Here is a 21,504-nt window from a genome sequence, read left to right on the forward strand (position 1 = left end):
CGCCACCAGGGGGCGCACCCACACTCCCTCGGATCCCTTCCCTTAGAAGCTGCCTCTGCAGTGGGAACAGGGCGGCTCTCTGCTTGGCTGCATGGGGCTTTTTCCAGGGAGAAGCTGCGTCTCCCCGGGGAACCCGGGCACCCCACACACAGAAGAGACAATGTCCCCGAAAGCCCAGGTGCGCCCCTCTAGGAAGTTGGCTGTCACACTGAGAAGCACTGCAGGGGGAGAGGGTCACGTTCGTTCGCACTGACGTCACTCTAAACGTTGCCTGGCTAAACACTAGACATTGGTGGCCGTCTCCTAAGTACGCTCAACGCGGAGTGGGCAGCAGCTGCCGTGAGGAGGGCCGGGCTGCTGCAGACAGCTGCCCGAGGCTGCGCCCTGCTCCCGGGCCCCAGGGGCCAGGGTCAGCAGAGAGAAACTGAGTCTGGCTTCCAGATGGCCTGGAGTCCCAGGAGAGCAGCATCTCAGGGGGCTGGGCCTCTGTGGAAAAGGGTGCTTGGGAGAGAGGCCCACAGGCTCCCCTGGGTCCCAAAGGTGGCATAGCTAGAGGCCTGGTGAGAGGCCGAGTGTGCCTGGCAACCTTGGGCACAAATGGCCAGTGCCCAGCATGTTACCAGGAGAAAGGGTGGCCCTCTGGCAGCTCTGAGCTGTCTCGGGTATAGACCCAAGATGCATCTGAGGAGGACATGCGTCCCCGGCCCTGACTGCTAAGGCCAAAAGCTACACCGGGCTCCAAACCTAAAGGCCAACCCACCTCCCTAGAAGGTGGGAGAAAGGCCTGGCACACAGGTGTCTGGGCATGGATGCCTCGGCTGGCATGGTCCACATGAGTAGCCCTGGATGAGGCTCGGCCTCGGTCCCTTTCCTACGATGCCCCCAGGACGAGCTGCACGCAACATCCTTCCCGCTAGACCAGAGACGCGATCGAGGCTCAGGCAGGGGCCAGAGAAGCAATCTGACCTGGCAAGGGCCCCTCCTTTCTGACCCCACGTAGCCAAGTTCATCTCCTGCTCTCAGGTCCTACCTAGGTCAGAACCAGGCAAAGGAGTTGCAGGACTTGGGGGAGTCCTGGGCTACCTGGGCTCAGTGGCCTGAGCAGGTGACTGCCGAGTCCTAAAAAAGCCCAGGCTTCAAGGTCACCTGTGAACAGGGACCTCATGCTCCTGTCCGTGCAGGACCTGGGGGACTTCTGCTAATGCCGGAAGGGTGAGCTTGGGGTTTGGCTGAGCACGGGACGTGCGCCCTGGCAGAGCCGTGCTCTCTGGCGGAGGGGCTGCTGTCTGAGGATTAATTAGCAGAAGCTCCGGCCTCCTGAGGAAGTGTGAAGTGGAGACCAAGGACAGTTCAAAGTGGGCACGGAGGCCCAGCTTTTGAGGGCTGGGGTGAGCAGGGAGATGACGGGCTGCTGCCTCTGTAGAGCAGCAGCAGGAATTCGAGACTCAGGCCTGGCCCCGCGCAGTCCGGGAGGCCGCTCCTCACCCCCGAAGCCTTGCTGGGGCGAGGACTAGCTCTGGGCCAAAGAGACAGCTGCAGAGTCCAGGAGGGACCAGGAAGCACGGCGGGAAAGGGACAGGTGCGCCATCCGACCCCACACGCCACAACCAGCGGTTGCCGTGTCCCTGAAGACTTGTGCCAAGAGACAAAATGGTGACTCAGACCCTCTCTGTGTCTGCCGGACTCTGGGACGCTTAGCCACAGGCCACAGAATCACGAAGTGCAGGAAACTCGGAACTACGCAGTCAGCTTAGAAGGGGCTTTCCAGATCGACCAGCCTCCTGGCTCTGCCGTGGGGTAGCTGGGGCCTGGAAAGGGTGGGGAGGGGGCTGAGCCCCAAATTTCAGAGCCAGAGCCAGCCTTGGGCTGACTTTCCTGGTGGCAAGCCTGGGGCCGCTCTGTCTTGGGGGCAGGGAGAGTTACAGCTTCCTGTGAGCACGCGGGCCCCAGCCCCGAGAAGAGGCCAGTGCCTGACAGGATGGCTTGCTCCTCTCTCCTCCCGACTCCCCCAGCATTTAGGCTAAGAGAGGGGCAGGGAAGGAGGCCATGTGGCTACCGAACCAGGCAGACAGGAAGGCAGGAGAGCAGAGCGGGAGAAAACCAAGAGACCATTTTCAAAACCCACCAAGGAGGGAGAAGGGGTCATCGCTTCTGCTCACTTGCTGACCAAGACGCCCCTCCCCCTTCCCCTCCCCACTCTTTCCTTCCGAACCCGACCCCCCCTCCTGGCTCCTGGGCCCCAGGATGAGCCCCTCCACGCTGCCACAAACACCAAAGCAGGAGCCGAGAAACCAAAAGATATCTCCCCCGTCGGTCCTCGGAAAAGGTGTGACGGACCCAGAGGACGGGAGGGACGTGGACGGGGAGCAGAGGAGAGGGGTTCAGGAGGGAACAGTGCATTAGCCGGTTAAGAAGCCTACCTTTCCCCTTTCCCAACATCGAGCATGGTATCCGAGAGAAAACAAAAAAAAAGTTGTTTTGGCTTCTTGGCCGCTCCCGGCCGCCATCGTCCCAAGCGCGTGGGCAGGTGAGCGAGGGCTGCACAGGTAAACGACAGGCCCTGCATCCGGCAGCTCGGACGCAGCGGCAGCAGCAACAGTTAACAACCAATAAATAAAAGGTATCAGTTATATATGTGTATATATATAAAAACAAAAACAAAAACAAAATAACCTCACTTTCCCCACGAAAAGCACAATACTGTTATCACGAAAATCGTCATCGCCCTAATCGAGGCCCCTGGCCTCGCAGGTGGCTGGCTGCTTGAGGATGGGATGACAAATAACGTCGATCGGGCAGCCCCTCCCCCCAACATCCCCCCCACCCCCACCCCCGCCCGAGCCCGCCCGCGGATAGGTCGTGACTTCCGTGGCCTCCCAGCGACTGAAGGACGAGGCAGAGTTCTCTGAGGTCCCCAAGGCCTTCTTCCCATCTGTCAGTCCGAATCTTCTAGAACAGAAGGTAGTGTTTTTTTTTTTTCTTTTTCAATGTCTATTTGAAATTAAAAAAAAAAGAAGAAAGCACACAGGCGGGAGAGCAGGAGGGACCGAGGCTGCCTGCAGGGCAGCGGAGGCCTTGGTTTTGCAGAGAGGGCTGAAGCCTTTTCCGTCTCGAGTTGCTGTTTTCCGGACAAGCAGAGGTTGTTGGCGATTGGAGCCAGTGGCTTCGGGCGGGCGGGTGCGGGGCAGGGGGTGCGGAGGGCCGGGCCTCGCGGGCGGTTCCGGGCCAGCCTGGCTGGGCTGTGGATGCGGAGAAAGGCTGGGTGGACGTGGAGGGCGGCGTCAGGGCCGAGGCGGCCTCATGGCACGGGAGGAGGCGAGTGGTTCCCAGGCATCTGCAAGATACGAGGCCACCGGTGAGGCGGGCGCAGAGCCGGCTGCTGGGGACAGGCGCGCACACGGCGCTGGCGGGGGAGGCGATGCCAGGGCACGGCGGGGTGGCACGTCAGACGCCCTAACAACCCGCAGCCCTCTGACCCATGGGTGCTTCGCGTTTACCCTTAGGAAACAGGTAAGATGCTTCCTATAGAATCGCCTGTCACGGCGAGGCTGAAAGGGAGGGAGCGAGGCCGGCGTCCACGCGCAGGGGACTGGCTCAGGAGAGGGGGACAGAGCCACGGGATGACGTCAATGGGTTGCAAGCATTAAGAACAGGGCGTTCGGTGGCCAAGAAGGACGTGAGAAGATGCTCGGCGGCATTAGTCGCCAGAAAAGCACAAATCGAAACCACGAGACGCCACCTCACGCCCCCGAGGATGGCTGTCGTCGAAAAACCAGACAAGAACGAGTTCCGGCAAGGGTGTGGAGGAAGTGGACCCCTCGTCCGCCGCTGCTGGGAATTTCAAATGGGGCAGCTCTTGTGGGACAGAGTGTGGCAGTTCCTCAACGTTAACGCTTAGAGTTAACCGCACGTCCCAGCAATTCCGCCCCAAGTATGTCCCCCAAAAAATGGGAGCTAGGAACTCGCACAGATCCACGGTCACCAGTGTGCACAGCAGCAAGATTCACGATGGCCAAAAGGTGGAAACAAGCCAGGTGTCCATCAATAGATGATGGACGAACACCACATGGTCCGTCCGCACGATGGAATATTACTCGGCCATGAAAAGGAAATACGGACATGCTACGACAAGAAAGAACCCTGAAAACATCATGCTGATTGAAAGGAGCCAGACGCAGAAGGCCACGTGTCCTACGCTTGCATTTGCATAAACTGTACAGAACAGGCAAATGCAAAGGGACAGAAAGCAGACAAGTACTGGCCAAGGGCTTGGCGGGGGGCGGGGGCGGGGAAGAACTGCTTACTGGGTATGGAGTTAGGTTTTGGAGTGGCGCAAATACTTTAGAACCGGACAGAGGTGGTGGAGATACGACATTGGGAATGTACTAAACGGCACTGAATCGTTCACTAAAATGGTTAATTCTGTGCTATGTGAGTTTCACCTCGATACGTTTTTCAAAAGTGGCAGCATGGAGCCAGTCACGCCAGTGCCACCCGCAGATCCCTCCCGTAACCAGCTCCGCATCCGCGCTGAATCAAACGGCCCTGTCCCCATCCTTTGGAGAAGGGGTCTGACCCACCGGGAGCCATCTTCCTGATCTGTGTGAGACGGCCTGAAAACATCACCTGGGCCAGTCGGGGGCTTTGTGGAAGTGGCTCTGGGGGAGCACCAGACTTGGGGGGGGGGCATCGTGGCACAGGTGTGACAGGAGATGGAGGACAGGAATGGCCGCCCAGAGAGAGGCCAGCGTGCCCCAAGGGAGAGGCCTGTGTCCTCCAGCCTTCCAGGTCCCCACGCCAATGCCAACCCCGGGAGGCTTGGCTGAGTCGCCTCCTTCGCCTTCTGCATCGCTCTGTGGACACCTGTGATTTGCAGTGTTGTATCTGCTGATTAAAGCGGCACCCAGGAGGAAACTCGCTGAATGCACTTAAATCCAGAATTCCTAATCTAGATACATATAATTTTTTTTTTTAAACTTCATTGGTCACCACTAAATGATGTTAGAAATCCAACTCATTTTGACAACTGGTAAATAAACAGAAAGAACCAAGTATCTATCCTGCCTTTTCTACTAAAAACTAGGACTCGGGGGGAACCAAATAGTTGACATGGAGACGTGTGCCTTTGTGGGGGACCAATCTGGCCAATGGCAAAGAAGAAGAGGAAGCAGAGGACGTCACCATTCTGCACCACCTGCGAATGAATGAATGAATGAATGAACGAATTGCGGCGGTGACCATCAGTGGCTGCTGCCAACGCCAGACAAAACGTGCTGTCTGGTGCATCACACCAAATGCCCAGCAAGGCTGTGGGTCTAACTGCCCATTTCCAGGAAGGACAAGGAAGAACGTGTTAGCGGTCCCACGGCGTGCAGTCAGCCAAGCCCGCACTGCAGAAACTCTACAGAACGTGTTTCTGGACAAACAGCAAGAAAAAAGAAAAAAAAAAAAAAAGAAGGAAGGGGAAAATTTATAGATTAAAATCAGCTTAAGAGACCTATCAACCAATTGTAACATGCGGACTTTATTCAGATTCTGATTCCGATAGACAGAGTGAAAAAAAGTTGGGAGAGAACAAGGAACTGGAAGACGGGACTCGTAAGGAGTTAATATCGTTTTTTTTATCTTATGGCTTTTTTAAAGACTCATTCTTCTATAAACACGTTTTGAAATAGATATGCATGAATGATATGATGCCTTGAATTTGCTTCAAAATGACCCGGCGTGGGGGCGTGTGTTCGGGAGAGCAGATACGGTACAGGGCTGTCTGTGAACTGGTGATTGAGAAGCTGGGTGGTGGGCGCACGGGGTTACGCCATGCTCTCTACCACTGCGGCTGAATGTTGCCATCACAAACACATGTTTCCATCCACCCCCAAATTTCCAACAACGTAGGGGTCCCACATCACTGGCTTCGCTATGTAAGAGAATATTATGCAGCTTTAAAAACGACGGTCTCAAACCATCATTTTTCACATTTGTTACATTTTTGCTTCTACATTTGGTGACGTAGAAGATACGCATGATCTTGGTTCCTGAATAACTCTGAATCCAACAACAGTACTTTATCTAAGACTCATGATACGTCAGGACTCAGAGAAGGCAAATTAATCATAAAAAATGGTAGAACACAAATTGGATGTAATTCCTACCTAGTAGGCTCTAGGGCAAGGCTTAGGAAAAGAGGAGGGTGATTATGGAGAAGAGCCCCAGAAAGGTGGATCTTGTCACTCTGAAAAGCCTGCCGTGGAAATAAAGTTACACCTTCTCGTCGACATGTTACCGGTGAGAAAAAGATAGATGTCTACACGAATCGTGTTAAAGAAAGCCAGTGCGGGCACAAGATGTGAACTCTAAGCCAGCCAGGGCAAAACACTAAAAACCTCTTTTCTTAGTGTTGAGTCTCCGAAAGAAAAAAATAAATGTTTCCTATAAGTTGTTCGTCCAAAAAAAAAAAAAAAAACACCGTCAACAACATATGGTTACGAGCTCATTGTTGCTGAGGAGAAAACAATAAGGTGATTCAAAAATATCTGCACACTTCAAACAAATTAATTGCACCGTGCGACGTTTTCTTGGGGGCGCGTAGCAAGAAGCCGTGTTCACACCGCTTCTTCCCACCGCCTGGAGGGAAGAAAGCAGTCGTCACATGACAGGTGCCATTGAGACTACGGGTGGCAATTCACAAAAGGGGACTCCGAAAAATTTAGACGATGGTCCGGTACGCGCCGAGGATCCCAGAGCTGCCAACGGAAATAACTGTGATCTTTGCTTTGCAAATCAGTTTGATTATATGTGACCTTGTTACTGACTGTTACTTTTTTGTGACTGTTCAATACTTTTTTGATCACTCTGGGCACAAATAAATGTTCACAGGTTTTTTTAAAATAAACTTGTTATTGAGGTTTTCTTTGTAGACATGTTTTTCTAAAGTCCTTTCATGAAAAAGGATTTATTGTGTAAAATAATAATTATAACAGAAGCTTCAGAACAGTGTAGGCCTCCTAAATAAAATATCAGCAAATCGAATCTGATGATATATAAAAACACATCATACATGACTAAGTGGAGTTTTTTCTAGGAATGCAAGGGTGGCTTAGCATTCAAAAATGAGCACAATTCATCATATTATCAACAAAAAAGGGAGAAAAATCACATGAGCACCTCGACAGATACATGAATTCATGATTTTTTTAAACAACTAACTTTCAGCAAGCTAGAAAAGAAGAAAAATCTCTGACTCTGATCAAATGTATTTACAAACACCTACAGCGAACATCCCAACTAATGTTAAATTTTTGAAAGCTTTTTCCGAAGACCAAAGGTGAAACATTCGAGAAGGCTCACCTTCACTACTCTTACGCAACACTGCACTGGAGGACCCAACCTCCAGGGAGAGGAACAAGGATCAATGGGAGAAGGATAAGAAAGGAAGAAATAAAATGTAGCCAACCCAAATGAATCAAAGATGGACTCCTAAATTTAAAATGAATTTAGCAAGATCACAAATATACATAATGAACAAAGAAAACCGACTGAATTTCTATTAGCCAGAAATAAATGGAAAATATAATTTTAAAATTACTATTTATAATAACATGAAAAACATCAACTATGTAGGAATAAATCTATCAAAAGATGTGCAAAGCCTTTTAGCTGAAAGCAATACATTACAGAGAAAAAAAATCATGAGACCTAAATCAATAAATAGAAAGATATACCATTTTCATGGATTGGAATACTCAACATTATAAAGATGCCAATTCTCCCCCAAATTAAACTGTAGATTCAACGCATTCCCAATCAAAATCCCAGCATGTGTGTCTGTCTATATGTAGACCTGTGTAAGATGACTCTAAAATTCATATAAAAATGCAAATGGCCTGAAGTAGTCGAGACCTTCTTGAAAAATCAGCGATGGCCATCACCTCCAACATTAGGTTATAAAAAGACCGCGCCTTTCATCTTGGGCCATGTTGCCGGGCAACCCCATGCCAAGGTCCACGTGGTGAGGGATCTGACCTGCCAAACTGAATGGGTGAGCGTGGACGTGGGTCACCCCCAGCCAAGCCTTCAGACGAAACTGCAGCCCTGGCCAACTGCTGAGTCTGATCCCCGTTCCCCTGAGACGGAACGGTTTCCCAGCACAGGGGACTTTCAGAACTAATTCTGGGACATTCATGGGCAAACTGAGATGGTTGGTCACCCTACCGAGGGCTTGATGGCATCTTGATGAGAGACCTTGAGCCAAGGCACGCAGCCGAGCTGCACCCAAAGCCCTGCCGTTGGCTCTCGTCAGCTGTCGTTTCAAGGGAATACAGGGTACAGCAACAGGTAACCGATACCGCGCTTCCCCACGGGAGATTTCAAAACGGATGGCGCACACAGGGCGGGCGCCCAACGTTCGCGCTCGTCGGAGAAAGGCAAATAAAAGGACGTCGAGCTGTCACTACACACCTGCCCACATGGCCAAGGTCAAGAAGACAGGGAATGGCCGACGTTGGCAACGGCGTGGGGGGAGCCACGGGAACGCCCGCGCACCGCCGGGGGGAGTCTGGAGCGCCCGGCCGCTTTGAAAACTGGTCACGTGTACGAAGCTGAAGGGCCACCTACCCTGCGTCACCGTGCGTCTACTCGTAGACAGACAGCAACAGAATACACCCTGGACTCACCCCAGCTCTGCAGCAGAAGACACTCACGAGAGTGTTTGCGGCTGGACGGGATCTTGGGGGGGGGGGGTCATTCAGTCCCTTCCCCACGCCAGCACGGGGGGCACCGACGGGGAAGAGGCAGAACGGAGGTAGAAGGAGACGAGAAAGGGAAAAGGAAGACAGATCTCTACCCGCCGCCGAGGCCTCTGGGGGCCAGGCCGCCATTCTCCACGTACGGCAAATGCGACCGGATTAAACAAGAAGCCACGCGAGCAGGTGACCAAGACGGCCAGGAGCTCAGCTTCGGCCACTCGGAGAAGGGATGAGAAACTCCCGCCCCCCGGTCCTGGCTGAGAACTGGGATTTTCTAAGTGGCTTCGATCCCAGGAAACTTATATTCGAGCAAACCCTGGGCGAATGAAAAAGACACAGTAGAGGGCCTCTGGCTGACCCAAAGGCCCTGCCTCCTAGGCCGCCCCCTAAAGCGAGGCCCCCACTGGGACGACCCCAACTTGGGCAGGTACGTATCTGCCAACTCTAGGTGTCCTGTGGATGGGTTCCCCCGTCCCCCCGCCCCAGGCCCCAAGGCCCCTGGACTCACCCCAGCTCTGGGCCTAGACTATACCAGCCCATCATAGAGGGACAGAGCCTGCACGATGGAAGGGTCCGCCTTGGACCCCTCCTGGAACTCCTGCAGCGTCAGCTTGCCGTCGGCGTTCTGCGAGCAGAGAGAGGTGGTTAAGGGAGAGGGAGAAGTGACCGCCCCCAGGCCCCTGGCCCAGGACAGGTCCCAAGAAAGCTTCTGAAGGCGGGTCAGGAGAGGGTAGGGGCAGCTCACGGGGTGAGCCGACAAACCAGGCACTTCCTGGCTGGGTGACCTGGGCACGCGACCCACCTCTCTGAGGCCCTGTCCCTCGTCTGGGAAGTGGAGACAGTTGCAGGGCTTCCTCGGGGCGCTCGCGCTGCGTGAAGCGCTTGGCAAGCAGGAGGCGCCCACCACTCCCGAGTTATCACTGCTATTAATTCTCTAAATGGTGGTTGATCCCGAAGGCGCAGAGCCTAATGCGTGCGTTGGGGGTCATCCTGGGAAGGGCATTTAAATGGTTTCTGGAGCATTTACATGGACCCCGGGAGACGTGGGAGGAGGTGAGCGGAGCTCACGCTAAGGGACTTCAGCGGGCTCCCAGGGGAGGGCTGGGCTGGGCCAGAACCCTTCCCCTGGAGCAGTGAGAGCAAAAGAAAAAGGCCTTGGGAACCCCCCATGCCTCCCACCCCTGGCGGGGAAGCGTGACGAGGGTTCCAACCAGCTCAGCAGGGCGCCCTCCAGGCTCACCTGCCACGTGCCCCCACATGCCAAGTGCATGCACTTGACCTCACAGGGTCCTCACCGCCACCCTGAGAGAGGTGCTGCTCTTATCCCCATTTTACTGACGAGGACACTGAGTCCGGGTCACCTGCCCAGGGTCTCACGGCTGGTGAGCGGGGAAGCCAGCATCCACACCCAGTCCGACTCCAGAATGAGTGACGTATGAATCGGGAGGTTGCAGGAGTATGTGGCCTTGGGGTTGAACGACATTGAACCAGTGCACGAGGAAGCGAGTGTCCTCGCTGAACCCTCTGAAAGCCTCGTGTGGTTTTTACGAGAGACCAGCATCGCGGAGCCCGTGCGCACCTAGACCGCTGACGGCTCCCTTTTGCAGGTAGGGAGGGATGGCCTCGGGCTCAAAGCTTCCAGGGCCAGCGCCTGTATCCAGCCGGCATGTCCTCATCCCCCCAACGTCACTGTAATTTGTATTCTTTTATGTTTCCTTAGCACCCTGGTATCAAACCACCATTTGAAACAAAGTTATCTCAGGTTAAAGAAAGTTTGATAGAGAGGGTTTCTTAACCTGGGGTCTGTGGATAGGATTCAGCAGGTCTGTGAACCCGGGGAAAAAATGAGGTCTTTCTTTTCACTAGCGTCTAACTGAAATTTAGCTTTTTCCGTCACTGGTGAACCGGGTGACGAGCCCCAACAGAACCAGCAGTACCTGTGACACTGTCAACCGTGGGACTCACAGGCACTTTCACGACGTATCGTGGCTGCTGTGGGCATTGCGCACCCAAGTCACCACGTTGAAAACATGGGCTGCTTAGACCCAGTGCTATCGCTTCTTTAACGCATTCATAAAGAAGCTCCTAGAACACCACGGCACAGACTCTTTCTAAGAAATATTTTGAAAGCTGTACTCCAAAACATTCAGCTTCCTTTTTGATCCTATGGATTTATTGGATGCACTTAAAGCAACCATTCTGAGAAGTTCATACACTTCAGAAAGCCAAAGGGGTCCAAGGAAAAAATTTAAAAAGGGTAAGAATCTTTGCTGAGAAATAGGAAAAGTGTTGGGCCAACTTACTTACAACTCTGGGTGTTGGACAGGGATGCTGCCGGCTGGACCAGTGGTCCACAGGTGGTCAGAGGCATTTATGGGAGAGGTGAGGGGTCTCGGCTCTCCGTCAGCTGGACGCAGGCCACGCCCCACCTCCCTGCCCGAGGCCCAGCTCCACCCCAGCCTCACCTTGTCCATCATGGCGAAGATGCGGTCCACCCTCTTCTCGGGTGTGTTCTCCTCCTCGGGGAGCTCCACGGTATTGCCCTGCCGAGAAGGTCAAGGTCAGGGCTGGGCTCTGGGCCAAAATTTGCCCTCCAGACCCGGGCCGGTTCCAGATGAGGACCACCCGGCCTTCTCACTCCCAATGCCTGGCCATCTCTGCCATTCTATTCTGGAACATCCCAGCTGCCCCAGCCCTGCTACCGCCTCAGCCCTCACCTGCCTCCCAAGATGGAGATGTGCAGAGTGAACCCAGGCAGTAACCCTCACCCGGCCATCTCTTAGCCCAGGCATATGAGAGCGGCTGCAAGGAGGTGGTTCCCCCTGGCCAGGCCGGGTCACTAGACCGGAGGCCCCTCTCACCAGTCCCTACCCCGGGGGACCCGGGCCTCTCACCACCATCTGGTAAATGGCATCCACGATATCCAGCATCTCATTCCTGGTGATGTAGCCGTCGTTATCCAAGTCATAGAGCTTGAAGGCCCCTGCGACCAACCAGCCAGGGCAGAGTCACCCGGGGCCCTCTGCACCTCAGGCTGCGGTTAGAATCTACGACCCACGACTGGTCCAGTCCACAGATATTCACACGGGGGCGGACCGGGATGGACTCACACACACACGCACACGTGCACACACGCGCCATTTCAACTAGGGCTGTGAAAAAAGGAACTAAACGGGACAAGGGGGCATCGGTGAGAGCCGCGGCCTCGGAGGCTGGAGTTGAAGGAGGGAGGGAGGAGCTGGGTCCAGGAGGAACCCCGATGCTGCACCCCTTTCCCGTGCTCCAGCCTCTGCCGCCTCTCAGCCCCCGCCCCCTTCTGCAGTGCCCAACCGTCTCCCTGTGGCGGACTAAGAAAGTTACAGAACATGCCCGGGGAGGGCGGAGGTTTTGCATGAATTAAAAAAAAAAAAAAAGAAGAGAAACCGAGCCACCGCGAACATCCCCGTGAGCAGCGCGTTCTGGCCCAGCCGTTTTCCTCCCCTCTCCGGCTCCCCTGTCGGGCGCCCCACGTCCAGCAAGGGCCTGCACGGGCTGTTCCCCTGGCCGGAGCCCCTCCCCGCCTCCTCTCCTGCTCCAGCCTGCTCTCCCCCCGTGCATCGCGGGGTTACTGCCCGGGCTTCCGCCCCTGTCGGCTCACACCTCCCTCTTCCTGTGTCAGTCGCAGTTTTATGGGATTTAAAACAATAATGTCCCCACAGGAGACTGACAGGCAGGAGAGCAGGTGCCTGTCTGTCTGCTTCGCCTGTGGATGCCTGGCCTCTGGCCCAGCACAGACACGTGGCCCTGTGCGGTCAGTCTCTGTTGGGTGAACAAGTGGATGAATGAGGTCAGTCATCAAAACGGTGATTTCCTCGGCGGTGGCCGCAGCACGGGCTACGGGCCTTGCAACTCCGGGCTGCACTTCCTGTGGTCCCGCGCCCACGCCTGCTGAATGTCCCCTTGGCTCCTGCCCCACCTGTCCCCCACCTAAGTGAGCTGTGCCCGTCCCGCACGGCCCCCTCCAGGACCCGCCCTTGACCTGAAAAGGCAGAACACCTGGCCACGGGCTCAGCCCTGCACAGATGGCCTGGCCCCGTTCCTCGGCCGCTCTCTGACCTGGGACCACCCGGCGGCTGCCCGACAGAGCCCGGGGCACGGGACTTACACCGCAGCTTCTCGTCCAGGGTTCCTCTGGAGGTCACCGACAGCGCCTGGATGAACTCGGAGAACTCAATCCGCCCGTCCTGGCAGGAGAGAGAGGGGTGGGGGTGGGGGTGGGCTCCGTCAGCGCCGGGCCACCTGGTCGGGCCAAACCTCGGGCAGGTGGTGATGGGCAGCAGCGGGCGCCAGACACCCAAGTGGAGAGGGCGGGAGCGAAGGGGTGAGGGGCAAGAAGAATGGGGAGGGCGAAGGGAGGAGGGTTAGAAATGGGACAGGTGGGGCGGGAGGGGCAGAAGGAAGGGGCGAGGCTGCAGGAAGAGCCCTGCGCCACATCTGATGCGAGAAGGAGCCAGAAGACACGGCCAACTCACACGCCCTCCCTCCTCGCGGGAGACGCCCCGGAGAGCACCGCGTTCCCAGGGCCTAGAACCACCCGCTCCGAGGCTCCTGAAGAGGGCGGGGCTCTAGACTGTTTAATCCCGCGCCTTTCTGTTTTGCAAGCAAGGAAACTGAGGCCTGGAGAGGGCAGAGCTCTCCCCAGGGCCAGGTAGGGTGACGGTCACGCTGGGGGCACCTGGGGAAGAAGCCAGGCCAGGACTGGACTGTGGATGCCCCACAGTGGACACGCCAACGGCCAGCGCCGCTGTCACCGGGAAGGGCCGCACGCTGTAACGCGGATCAGCCTTGGAAACACGACGCTCAGCGAGAGGAGCCAGGACCGAAACGTCCCACACCGTCTGATTCTCAGAACCGCAGTTTCCTCGTCTGCGAAACGGGGTTGCGAGGACAGCCCCACGGGTGGCTGTAAGGCCTCGCCGAAAATAAGTCGCATAAAGGGCTCGGCACACAGGACACGTTTAGTAAATGCAAGTGGTGATGATAAATCCCGTTATCGTCCCTGGAGGCATCTGCATTTGGTGCTTGTAAGAAGAAGGTCGAGGTAAACATGTGTGTGTGCATAAACGTGTGTGGTACGTGTGCATGCACGTGCAAGTTCGTGTATTTGTGCGTGCCGTGAGTGCATGTGTGATCATGTATGTGCATGCCTGTGTGTGCATGTGCATGGCATATGTGTGTGCATCTGTGTGCGTGGCGGTGTGAGTGTGCATGCATTTTTGTGCATGTGTACGTGTGCATGCATGTGCGTGTGTGTGTGTGTGTGCGTGTGAGTGTGCACACGTGTGTGTTCCTTCTCCAGGAGGGAACGTCGGCAGCAGAGAGTGGGCGTGGAGATGCTGCAGGGGCCCCAGGAGCTGAGCAGCTGCTGCAGGAGGAAGGGGACTAGGGGACTCGGGGCTGGCACAGGCCCTGTCGGTCCCCGACTCACCTTGTTTTCATCAAAGACGTTAAAAACAAATGTGGCGAACTTGGTGGGGTCCCCAAACGGGAAGAACTGCTTGTAGATCTTCTGGAAGCCAGCGGCGTCCAGCTGCCCGCTGGGGCAGTCCTTGATGAAGCCTTTGTACCTGGGGTCGCAGACCAAGCGAGGCGGGGTGAGATGGTGATGTCACCCGCCGGCCAGGAGCTCCCGCCCAGGACCCCGAAGGCTGTGCATCGCTGCCTGGGGGTCGTGGGCACAGACCTGGACATCGCAGGCCTGAGCTCACCCCGCCTCTGCCTCTCGCTAGCTGTGAGCCCTGGGATGGGTGGCTGACTGTACCTCTCTGAGCCTCATCTATGCAAGGGGGCCCTGTGGCTGTTGCTGCTGGGGATGCTGGTGGGCGGAGCCACCATATGGGGCCAGCAGCTGGCTCCTCCCACATGCCTGCAGCCCCGGGATGCACACACACCCACCCCAGCTGCAGTTCCCAGGAACTGTGTAAACAGACAATGAGGGGCCCCCGGTTTGTTCCCGCTGGACTTGTCCACCCTGCCTTCCCAGCGTCCGGCACGAGACCTTCCAGACATGCAGCGGATGGCGGCTCAAATCCCAGCTCTGCCATTTGCTAGCTCTGCAACCGCGGGCGAGTGCCCTCGCCTCTCTGACCGTCGGTCTCCTCGTCTATAAAGAGGGACAGTTTATCACGCCCGTTTTGTCAGGCTCGAGTGAGACGGTGCACATAGCATACTTGGCACAGGCTAGAGATAAAAGCTCCCCAACACACGGGGAAGCCAGCGGGAGGACCGGCCACTGCCGGCCCCGGCCGTTCCCCACGGGCCGCTCTGTGCCGGGAACTCGGCGAACCTCTCTCCTGGAACAGCGCCCTGGACAGCCCTGTGACTTAGGTACTACAGCGACGCCCACCGTCAGGACAGTCGGAGAGGGAGGGATTGCAAGGGGATCAAAGGCGAAGAGCCGGGATGCTCGGAGCCACTGAAGACTTTCCCACCCGCCCCAGCATTCTCCACCGGGACCCGCGCCAAGATGGTCCTCCCTCCCTCACGTGCAAGGAGAGGATTCTGGGAGCGCTGGTGGCGCCACAGCTGGGGTCCACAGACAGAGGGAGGCTATGGAGAAGCCACCGCTCCCCACCCATTAGAGCACAGTCTGGGAACCTGGGATGGGCACCGAAGGCACCGGGACCCGAAGGGACGTGCAGGACACCTCAGGAGGGAGCCTCAGGATCCTCCAGCCTAAACGATGAACATCCATTGTCAAAAAGAAACAACACAAGACTCTTGCTACCATGTCCACTGTTCCTCAGGGCTGAGGGGTGCAGGGGTGGGACCTCCTCTCGGGGCCTGGCTGGAGTGGGCATACCACTGTCCTGACTGCCCCCAGCAAGCACGAGGCCGGGAAAGAGACGAGGCCTTTGTGCCCCTCCTCGCCCTCCCGCTGGGCACCAGGGAGGCAGGTCCCAGCTCAGTAACCTGAGTCTGTCTCACCCTCCACCTGGACCTTTGTAACAGCCAAGCGGCAGCCCGGGTCAGGCTCTGAGCTCTGCGCTTTGCGGACAGTCGCTCACGCAGCCGCCACCTCGCCCCACGCTGTGGGTCCAGCGATCCCATTTCGCAGATGGAGGCACCGAGGCACAGGCCAGGTGCCGCTCCCACAGCAGGTCCCAGGAAGGGACTGGTCCCCTCCACGCCCGACTCCTTAAAGCCTTCTTCCCGGCTGGGGACGCAGGGCTCACATTGTCATACCTGGGCCAGCCCACGGCCAAGCCTTTCAGGGCTGAGACCTGGCCCGTGACCCCAGGCCTCCAGGCCAGGATGAGGCACCAGGCAGGAGGAGCGGACCCGCCTGGCGCCAGGACGCAGTGATCCACGTGGTGGGCACACGCCACTGTCACCAGATGGCTCTGGACCCCGGGACATTACGTCCCCTGTGCTCCCTCAGGGCTCACTTCTCCACAGTGGCTGGTGTCACTGATTCTACACGATTGAAAACAATAAAGAGCAAACAAAAGGCGCCTGAAGGCCTCTCCAGGACAGTCCCTGCGGGTGGCTCACGGGGGCGGTCCCTCGGGGGCGGGGGACGGGGGAGCCGAGAGCTCAGCAGCCCAGCGGCGGCGGCGGGCGCTGATGGCTCCTGCTGCGGTGGGCTGGCAGGGGGGTGCGGTACTAGTGGGGGGGGGCGGGTGGGAGCAGGAGGCCCCAGCAGGGAGCCTCCTGGGGGGCTGCAGAGGCTGTCACTGTCACTGTGAAACCCCAGTCCCCTTCGGTGTCAGTAGCAGGGGCCCCACGAACCCCCACGGGCCAACCCCGGCCTCCTCTTGACCACCACCCCCATATTTCACACCCGGCCGCACTTTCTAGAATGTGCAGTGCCAGGTCCGACCTCCAGACCTTTGTAACTGCAGGTCCCCTCCCTGCAAAACATCTTCCTCCTCTTCATCCAGCTCATCAGGCAAATCCACATGCCCACCATGTGCCCGGCTTGGATGCTGTTCCCTCTGGAAAGTCACCCTGGCCACCCAGGCAGAGGTCACACGGCTCCCGCACCCCCACACCCCTGGTGCGTCCCCCACCATGTTCGCCTTCAGGCTGTGTCCCCCGCCTGACACCACGGTGCCCCAATGCCTGGCACGGGGTCTGGCATGTCACGGGGGCTCAGCAAACGTTTGTCCAGTGAGCTGGAGGAATGAATGAACGAATGAATGAATGAACAAACCGCCAGGCGGGGACAGAGACAGCAGAGGCCCCGTGTGCCGCGCCCCCCTCCTGAGCCCTGGGGACCCCGGTCAGAACGCGGTGCTCCCCGCGGATGGTGAGACCCGCCACCGCTGGGCGCCCCTCCTCCACGGCTTGTTGGGGAGCTGGGGGCCCAGAGAGGGAGCGAGCCTGGCCCAAGGTCACTCAGCAAGTCAGCTGCAGAAACAGGGCTCCTGCCTCCCAGGCTCGCCCACCCCGCTGGGCCGCGCCGCCCCAGCGTCAGCTCACGGGAACGCGCCTGCCACCCCGTTGTTCATCATCAGAAGGCGGGGGGCACCCTGCCTCACGGGAGTAGAGACAGGGCAGGTCTGAGCTGTCCCAGGCACCCCCAGTGGTTTCTGGGGCCCCTTATTTTCCCTGTGAGTCATCATAGATCTGAGACCAGGATTCGATGCCTCGAGCGGCCCCATCCTGAGGTGCATGCTGCCCAGCCCCCACTGGCTGGCTGTGTCGGGACACCCCACACCAGGCACACACCCCGCTGCGGGCACCCAAGGGAGCTGCTGTCTCATAAGGAAGTCCATGCCCAGAAATTTCTTCCCCAGGATGTCTGAGCGATGTGTCTGCATCCCTGCCCAGGCCCCAACAGGCCGGGCTGCCTCCGTCTGCCACCCCCGGCCCCGCCCTCTCTCCTCAGACTCCCTGCCGCCAGGAGCCAGCGCCTCTGCCCGCGGCTCCTCTGCCGGGTGCCCAGGACCTGCCGGCCCGTGCTCGGGTCCTGGCCCTGTCCTGTCTCGCTGTGAGAGGGGCCCTGAGCAAACTCCTTCCCCACCATGTCCCCCGATGTCCCTGCTGGAAGAATAACTGGTTGGGACTAGATCAGGGTCCCTCCGCCCAGCACCACTGACACTGGGCCTGGGTGGTCCTCGGTGGTGGGGTCTGGCCGGCGCGTCGTAGGGTGAAAAGCCACGTCCCTGGCGAGGCCTGCAGCACCCACCCAGAGTCGTGACAACCAGAAGTGTCCCCAGACATTGCCAAATATCACCTGGGAACAGAACCACTCCAGTTGAGAAGCACTGGATTAAATGGATCTCTGGGGATCCCCGCAAGCTTGGGGATGTCGGCCACAGGTGTCTGTGATGCTGAGTACCAGGCGCCATCAGGGACCTACTGAGAGCCCGACACGGGGCTGTGATTTCCCTGAATCGTCCCAGGAGGCAAAGACTGCTGCACTCACTGTACAGGTGGGGAAACTGAGGCCGAGGCCGGCTAAGCCCCCTCCTGGCTCGGGGCCCCCACATGGCTATTTCTCCTGCTCAGCCCCCTCTTCGCGTCCTCCTTGCCCAGCTGACTCCTGCTTACCCTTTCCTTCCCGTGCATCTCCCTTCCCCGGGCACCCCAGACCTGGCCACGCTGCCGCGCACACACTCAGGGCATCGTGTCCCCAGACCGGGCCGTGGGGGGTGCCTTGTGCAGCTGTGCCTGGGGAGTCGTCTGAACTGGGGGACGACGGAAAAGTGAGTGCACCGTGCGGTCCCCCGAGAAGGAGACTGTGTCTCCTAGCTCACCCCCGAACCCACGCGGCCCCCCACCACGCATGGCACACAGTAGGTGCTCAGCAAATGTCAAACGGAGTCACAGAACCAGCAAACGCGGTGGCCAGACTGGAGCGCCTGCCGCCGCCTCTGCATCCGGGGGCGGCGGGGACTGAGGGCTGGGCTCTGGTGTCCCCCCACCCCCCAGTCTCGCCGGCGGCCCAAAGCCCTCGGTGGGCCGGCTTTCTCAGCCCCTTCTGCTTGATTCTGGACCCGAGGCGGAAGCGAGGGGAGTCCCGACATCGTCGCTGGCACAGGCCGGGCCAGGGAGCGGGGGACAGGCACAAAGTGTCCCGTTGTCACAACGCACACTGCTGACTGGTAACGTGGGGCGACCGGCGTGGTCAGGACTTCGGGGTGGGATCTCGGGACCCAGCCCCAGAATCTCCAGGCACCACAGAGGACGAACGGCCCGAGGGTGTCCGCCACCGTGACAAGCCACCCACGAGGGCGCCCACTTCAGACAAGCGCTTCAAGCGTGCAGTAGAAAGGTGTGGGGAAGGGAGGCCTTTATATCATTACTATCATTATTGTTTTTATTACTACTACTACTACTATTATTATTGTTAATCTCCATGCTTCACTGGTTGCACTGAGCATGCAGGAATTCTGTAATATGAAAAATGAGTTTAATTTTTTTAAAGTTTAAAAAAATGAGAAAGAAGGACTTAGGCTTCTGAATCAGACCTGGCTTGATCCCAGCACCAACCTTGACCTGTGTGTGACCCTGGGCAGGGGACTTCCCCTTTCTAAGCCTCCGTATCCTCATCTGTGAGGTGGGAACCAATATAGCACCTGCCTTTCAGGCCTGACTGAGCCTTGACAAAGGGCAGCCGCACCGTGGACAATAAAGGATGTCCTGCACACCTGCCCCACGTCCAGCCCCCGGCCCAGGACCTCCCCCGCGCACTGGAGCCTGAGATGCCACGGACAGCCCACCTCACCCCCACTATACCCTCTGGAGGCCCCAGCTGCGGTCCCAGGGAGCCCTTCCTGACAGCTGACCTCCTGGTACACGGCAGGCCTTTCGAGGATGTGCCAGGACCCCACGATCCCCCCACTCCGCCCAAGCACTCAGCCTGAGGCATTTACACGGCGGTCGGTCACCCCTCACGCCACCTGGATCAGGAGCAGGGAGTCTTAATCTTTGGAGACCGGAGACTCCTTGGGGAGCTGAGGGAGCAGCAGAACCAGGCAGGGGAAAGGGCGCAGTGGGGAAGGGAGCTCTGGGCACTCGCTTCCCGGCACTGAGCAGGGTCTCTGGTGTGGCTGACTGTGTGCGGGAACCAGGGAACAGAGTCTCTGGTGTGGCTGACTGTGTGTGGACCAGTGGGCAGGGTCTCTGGTGTGGCTGACTGTGTGCAGGGTGCGGGGACCAGCTCTCCGACACACGGTGGAAACAAGAGAAGAAAATCCTGACTTCGACAATGGCATTCTTACACTTCTTAAAAAGGAAACGGGAAAAAGAAATCTGTCATTTCAGAAAAACACCGAAGGCTGAATGCCACTTACGAAACGCTCCCGACTCAACGCTGGGCTTCCTCGCCATGGGCCTCCCGCCCCACTCCCGCCCCCGCCGCGCCGCCTGTGCCCCCCAGGAGACTGCAGGCACCTCGTGTCCCTCTGTCCCTGCGGCCCCCCGCGCCCCGCACCGGCCTGGCACACAGTAGGTGTCCGGTAAAGATTTACTGAATAAATGAACCAACGAATGAATGAATGAGTGAATGAATAAACGAAGCACCCTTGCCCCGACACACGGGCCCCATTCTGGCTCGTCTGCTCGTTCTCAAGGACGGCCCCGAGGACGCCCAGGCCGCCAGGGCCGCGGTTGCCCAAGGGCCCCGGCTGGCGAGGCCTGTCCAGAATTCACTGCTGTGTCCCCACAGAACCCACAGAACGCCGCCCTCTGGGACGCAGCCTGAAGCAAGCCGGCGCCCCTGGTGTGGCTGACTGCGTGCAGGGACCAGGGAGCAGGGAGCTCCCTGCGAGCCGAGGCCTCAGCCCTGCAGCTGCTGCTCTCCACAGCGTGAAAGGTGGGAGCCGAACAGATAGACGGAGAGGTGGGGAAGCGGATCCGCCAGCTGCGGCCGCCGCACGGAGGGGCCTGGGCCGCGCGGCCGGGACGCTGTCCTATTATCTTTTCCAAGACCCTCTTCCCGCGGCACTACCCCCTCCCCCCCCCCCCCCCCCCCCCCGAGCTCCCTGGAGATCTGACTTCAGGCGACCCTGGAGGGGTCCTAGCTCGTCCTGGATGACGGCTCCTCCTCCTCCCCTTCCCGCCCCGAACCCCTGCCGTGGTTGTGCGGGGTTTTCCCAGGGCCAGAGCCAGCAGGTCTGGGTCCTGGCAGCCTAAGATCTGGAGAGGAGGGACTAGACCCAGACTACACACGCACTGCAGACACACAGACACACACAGACATACAGACACACACAGACCCACCACGCACACACAATACATACACAGACATAGATACAGAGACAAACAGACACACACAGACATACCCCCCCCCCACACACACACACAGACACACAGCTGCGCGACTGGACATGTGTCACCGCCCCTCTGACCTCGGTTTCCTCATCTGCAGAGCGGGGCTGCCCCTGGCCTCCCCCAGCTCACTGTCCAGGCCACGAGCCCAGAGCCCAGCGCCTGGGGGCGGCAGGGACGGGCTGCTTCCTCACCGACGGCTGGGCCCAGGGCGGGCGGCCCAGGACCGACCGCTGGCCCTGTCCAGGTGGCTTCAGGGTCCCTCCTGCTTCCCCCACGATTTTCTGTGGCAACACTGCCAGGTTATTTGGTTACTATTCGGGTAATAACTGCATCACAGCGCAATTGGAAAACAGAAAACTTAAGCTGGAAAAACGTGCCACCGCCCACGACGGCACCGCCACCCCACGCCCACGGCGCCTGGGCAGGTCCTCACAGGACTGCGCCCGGTGCTGGGGGCCCTGCCGTTCCCACCCAGGCTCCCGATTGTCTTCATTCAACG

General features: G+C 58.1%; 1 protein-coding gene across 1 annotated transcript in view; it reads right to left on the reverse strand.

Annotated features, from left to right (window-relative positions):
- Positions 1 to 2,614: 2,614 nt before the first annotated feature.
- The window catches only part of NCS1 (neuronal calcium sensor 1), a 41,945-nt gene continuing 23,055 nt past the window's right edge, over positions 2,615 to 21,504 (reverse strand). Inside the window, exons 3-8 of the mRNA XM_016133832.2 lie at positions 14,212 to 14,350; positions 12,889 to 12,967; positions 11,639 to 11,727; positions 11,210 to 11,287; positions 9,253 to 9,369; positions 2,615 to 3,334 (exon numbers count right to left, since the gene is read on the reverse strand). Of these exons, the coding sequence (XP_015989318.1) occupies positions 9,271 to 9,369; positions 11,210 to 11,287; positions 11,639 to 11,727; positions 12,889 to 12,967; positions 14,212 to 14,350 (484 nt within the window). The 3' untranslated portion in view covers positions 2,615 to 3,334; positions 9,253 to 9,270. The remainder of the gene's footprint in view (positions 3,335 to 9,252; positions 9,370 to 11,209; positions 11,288 to 11,638; positions 11,728 to 12,888; positions 12,968 to 14,211; positions 14,351 to 21,504) is intronic.

This window comes from Rousettus aegyptiacus, unplaced genomic scaffold, assembly GCF_014176215.1.
Source record: "Rousettus aegyptiacus isolate mRouAeg1 unplaced genomic scaffold, mRouAeg1.p scaffold_m13_p_3, whole genome shotgun sequence".
Lineage (NCBI taxonomy): Eukaryota > Metazoa > Chordata > Mammalia > Chiroptera > Pteropodidae > Rousettus > Rousettus aegyptiacus.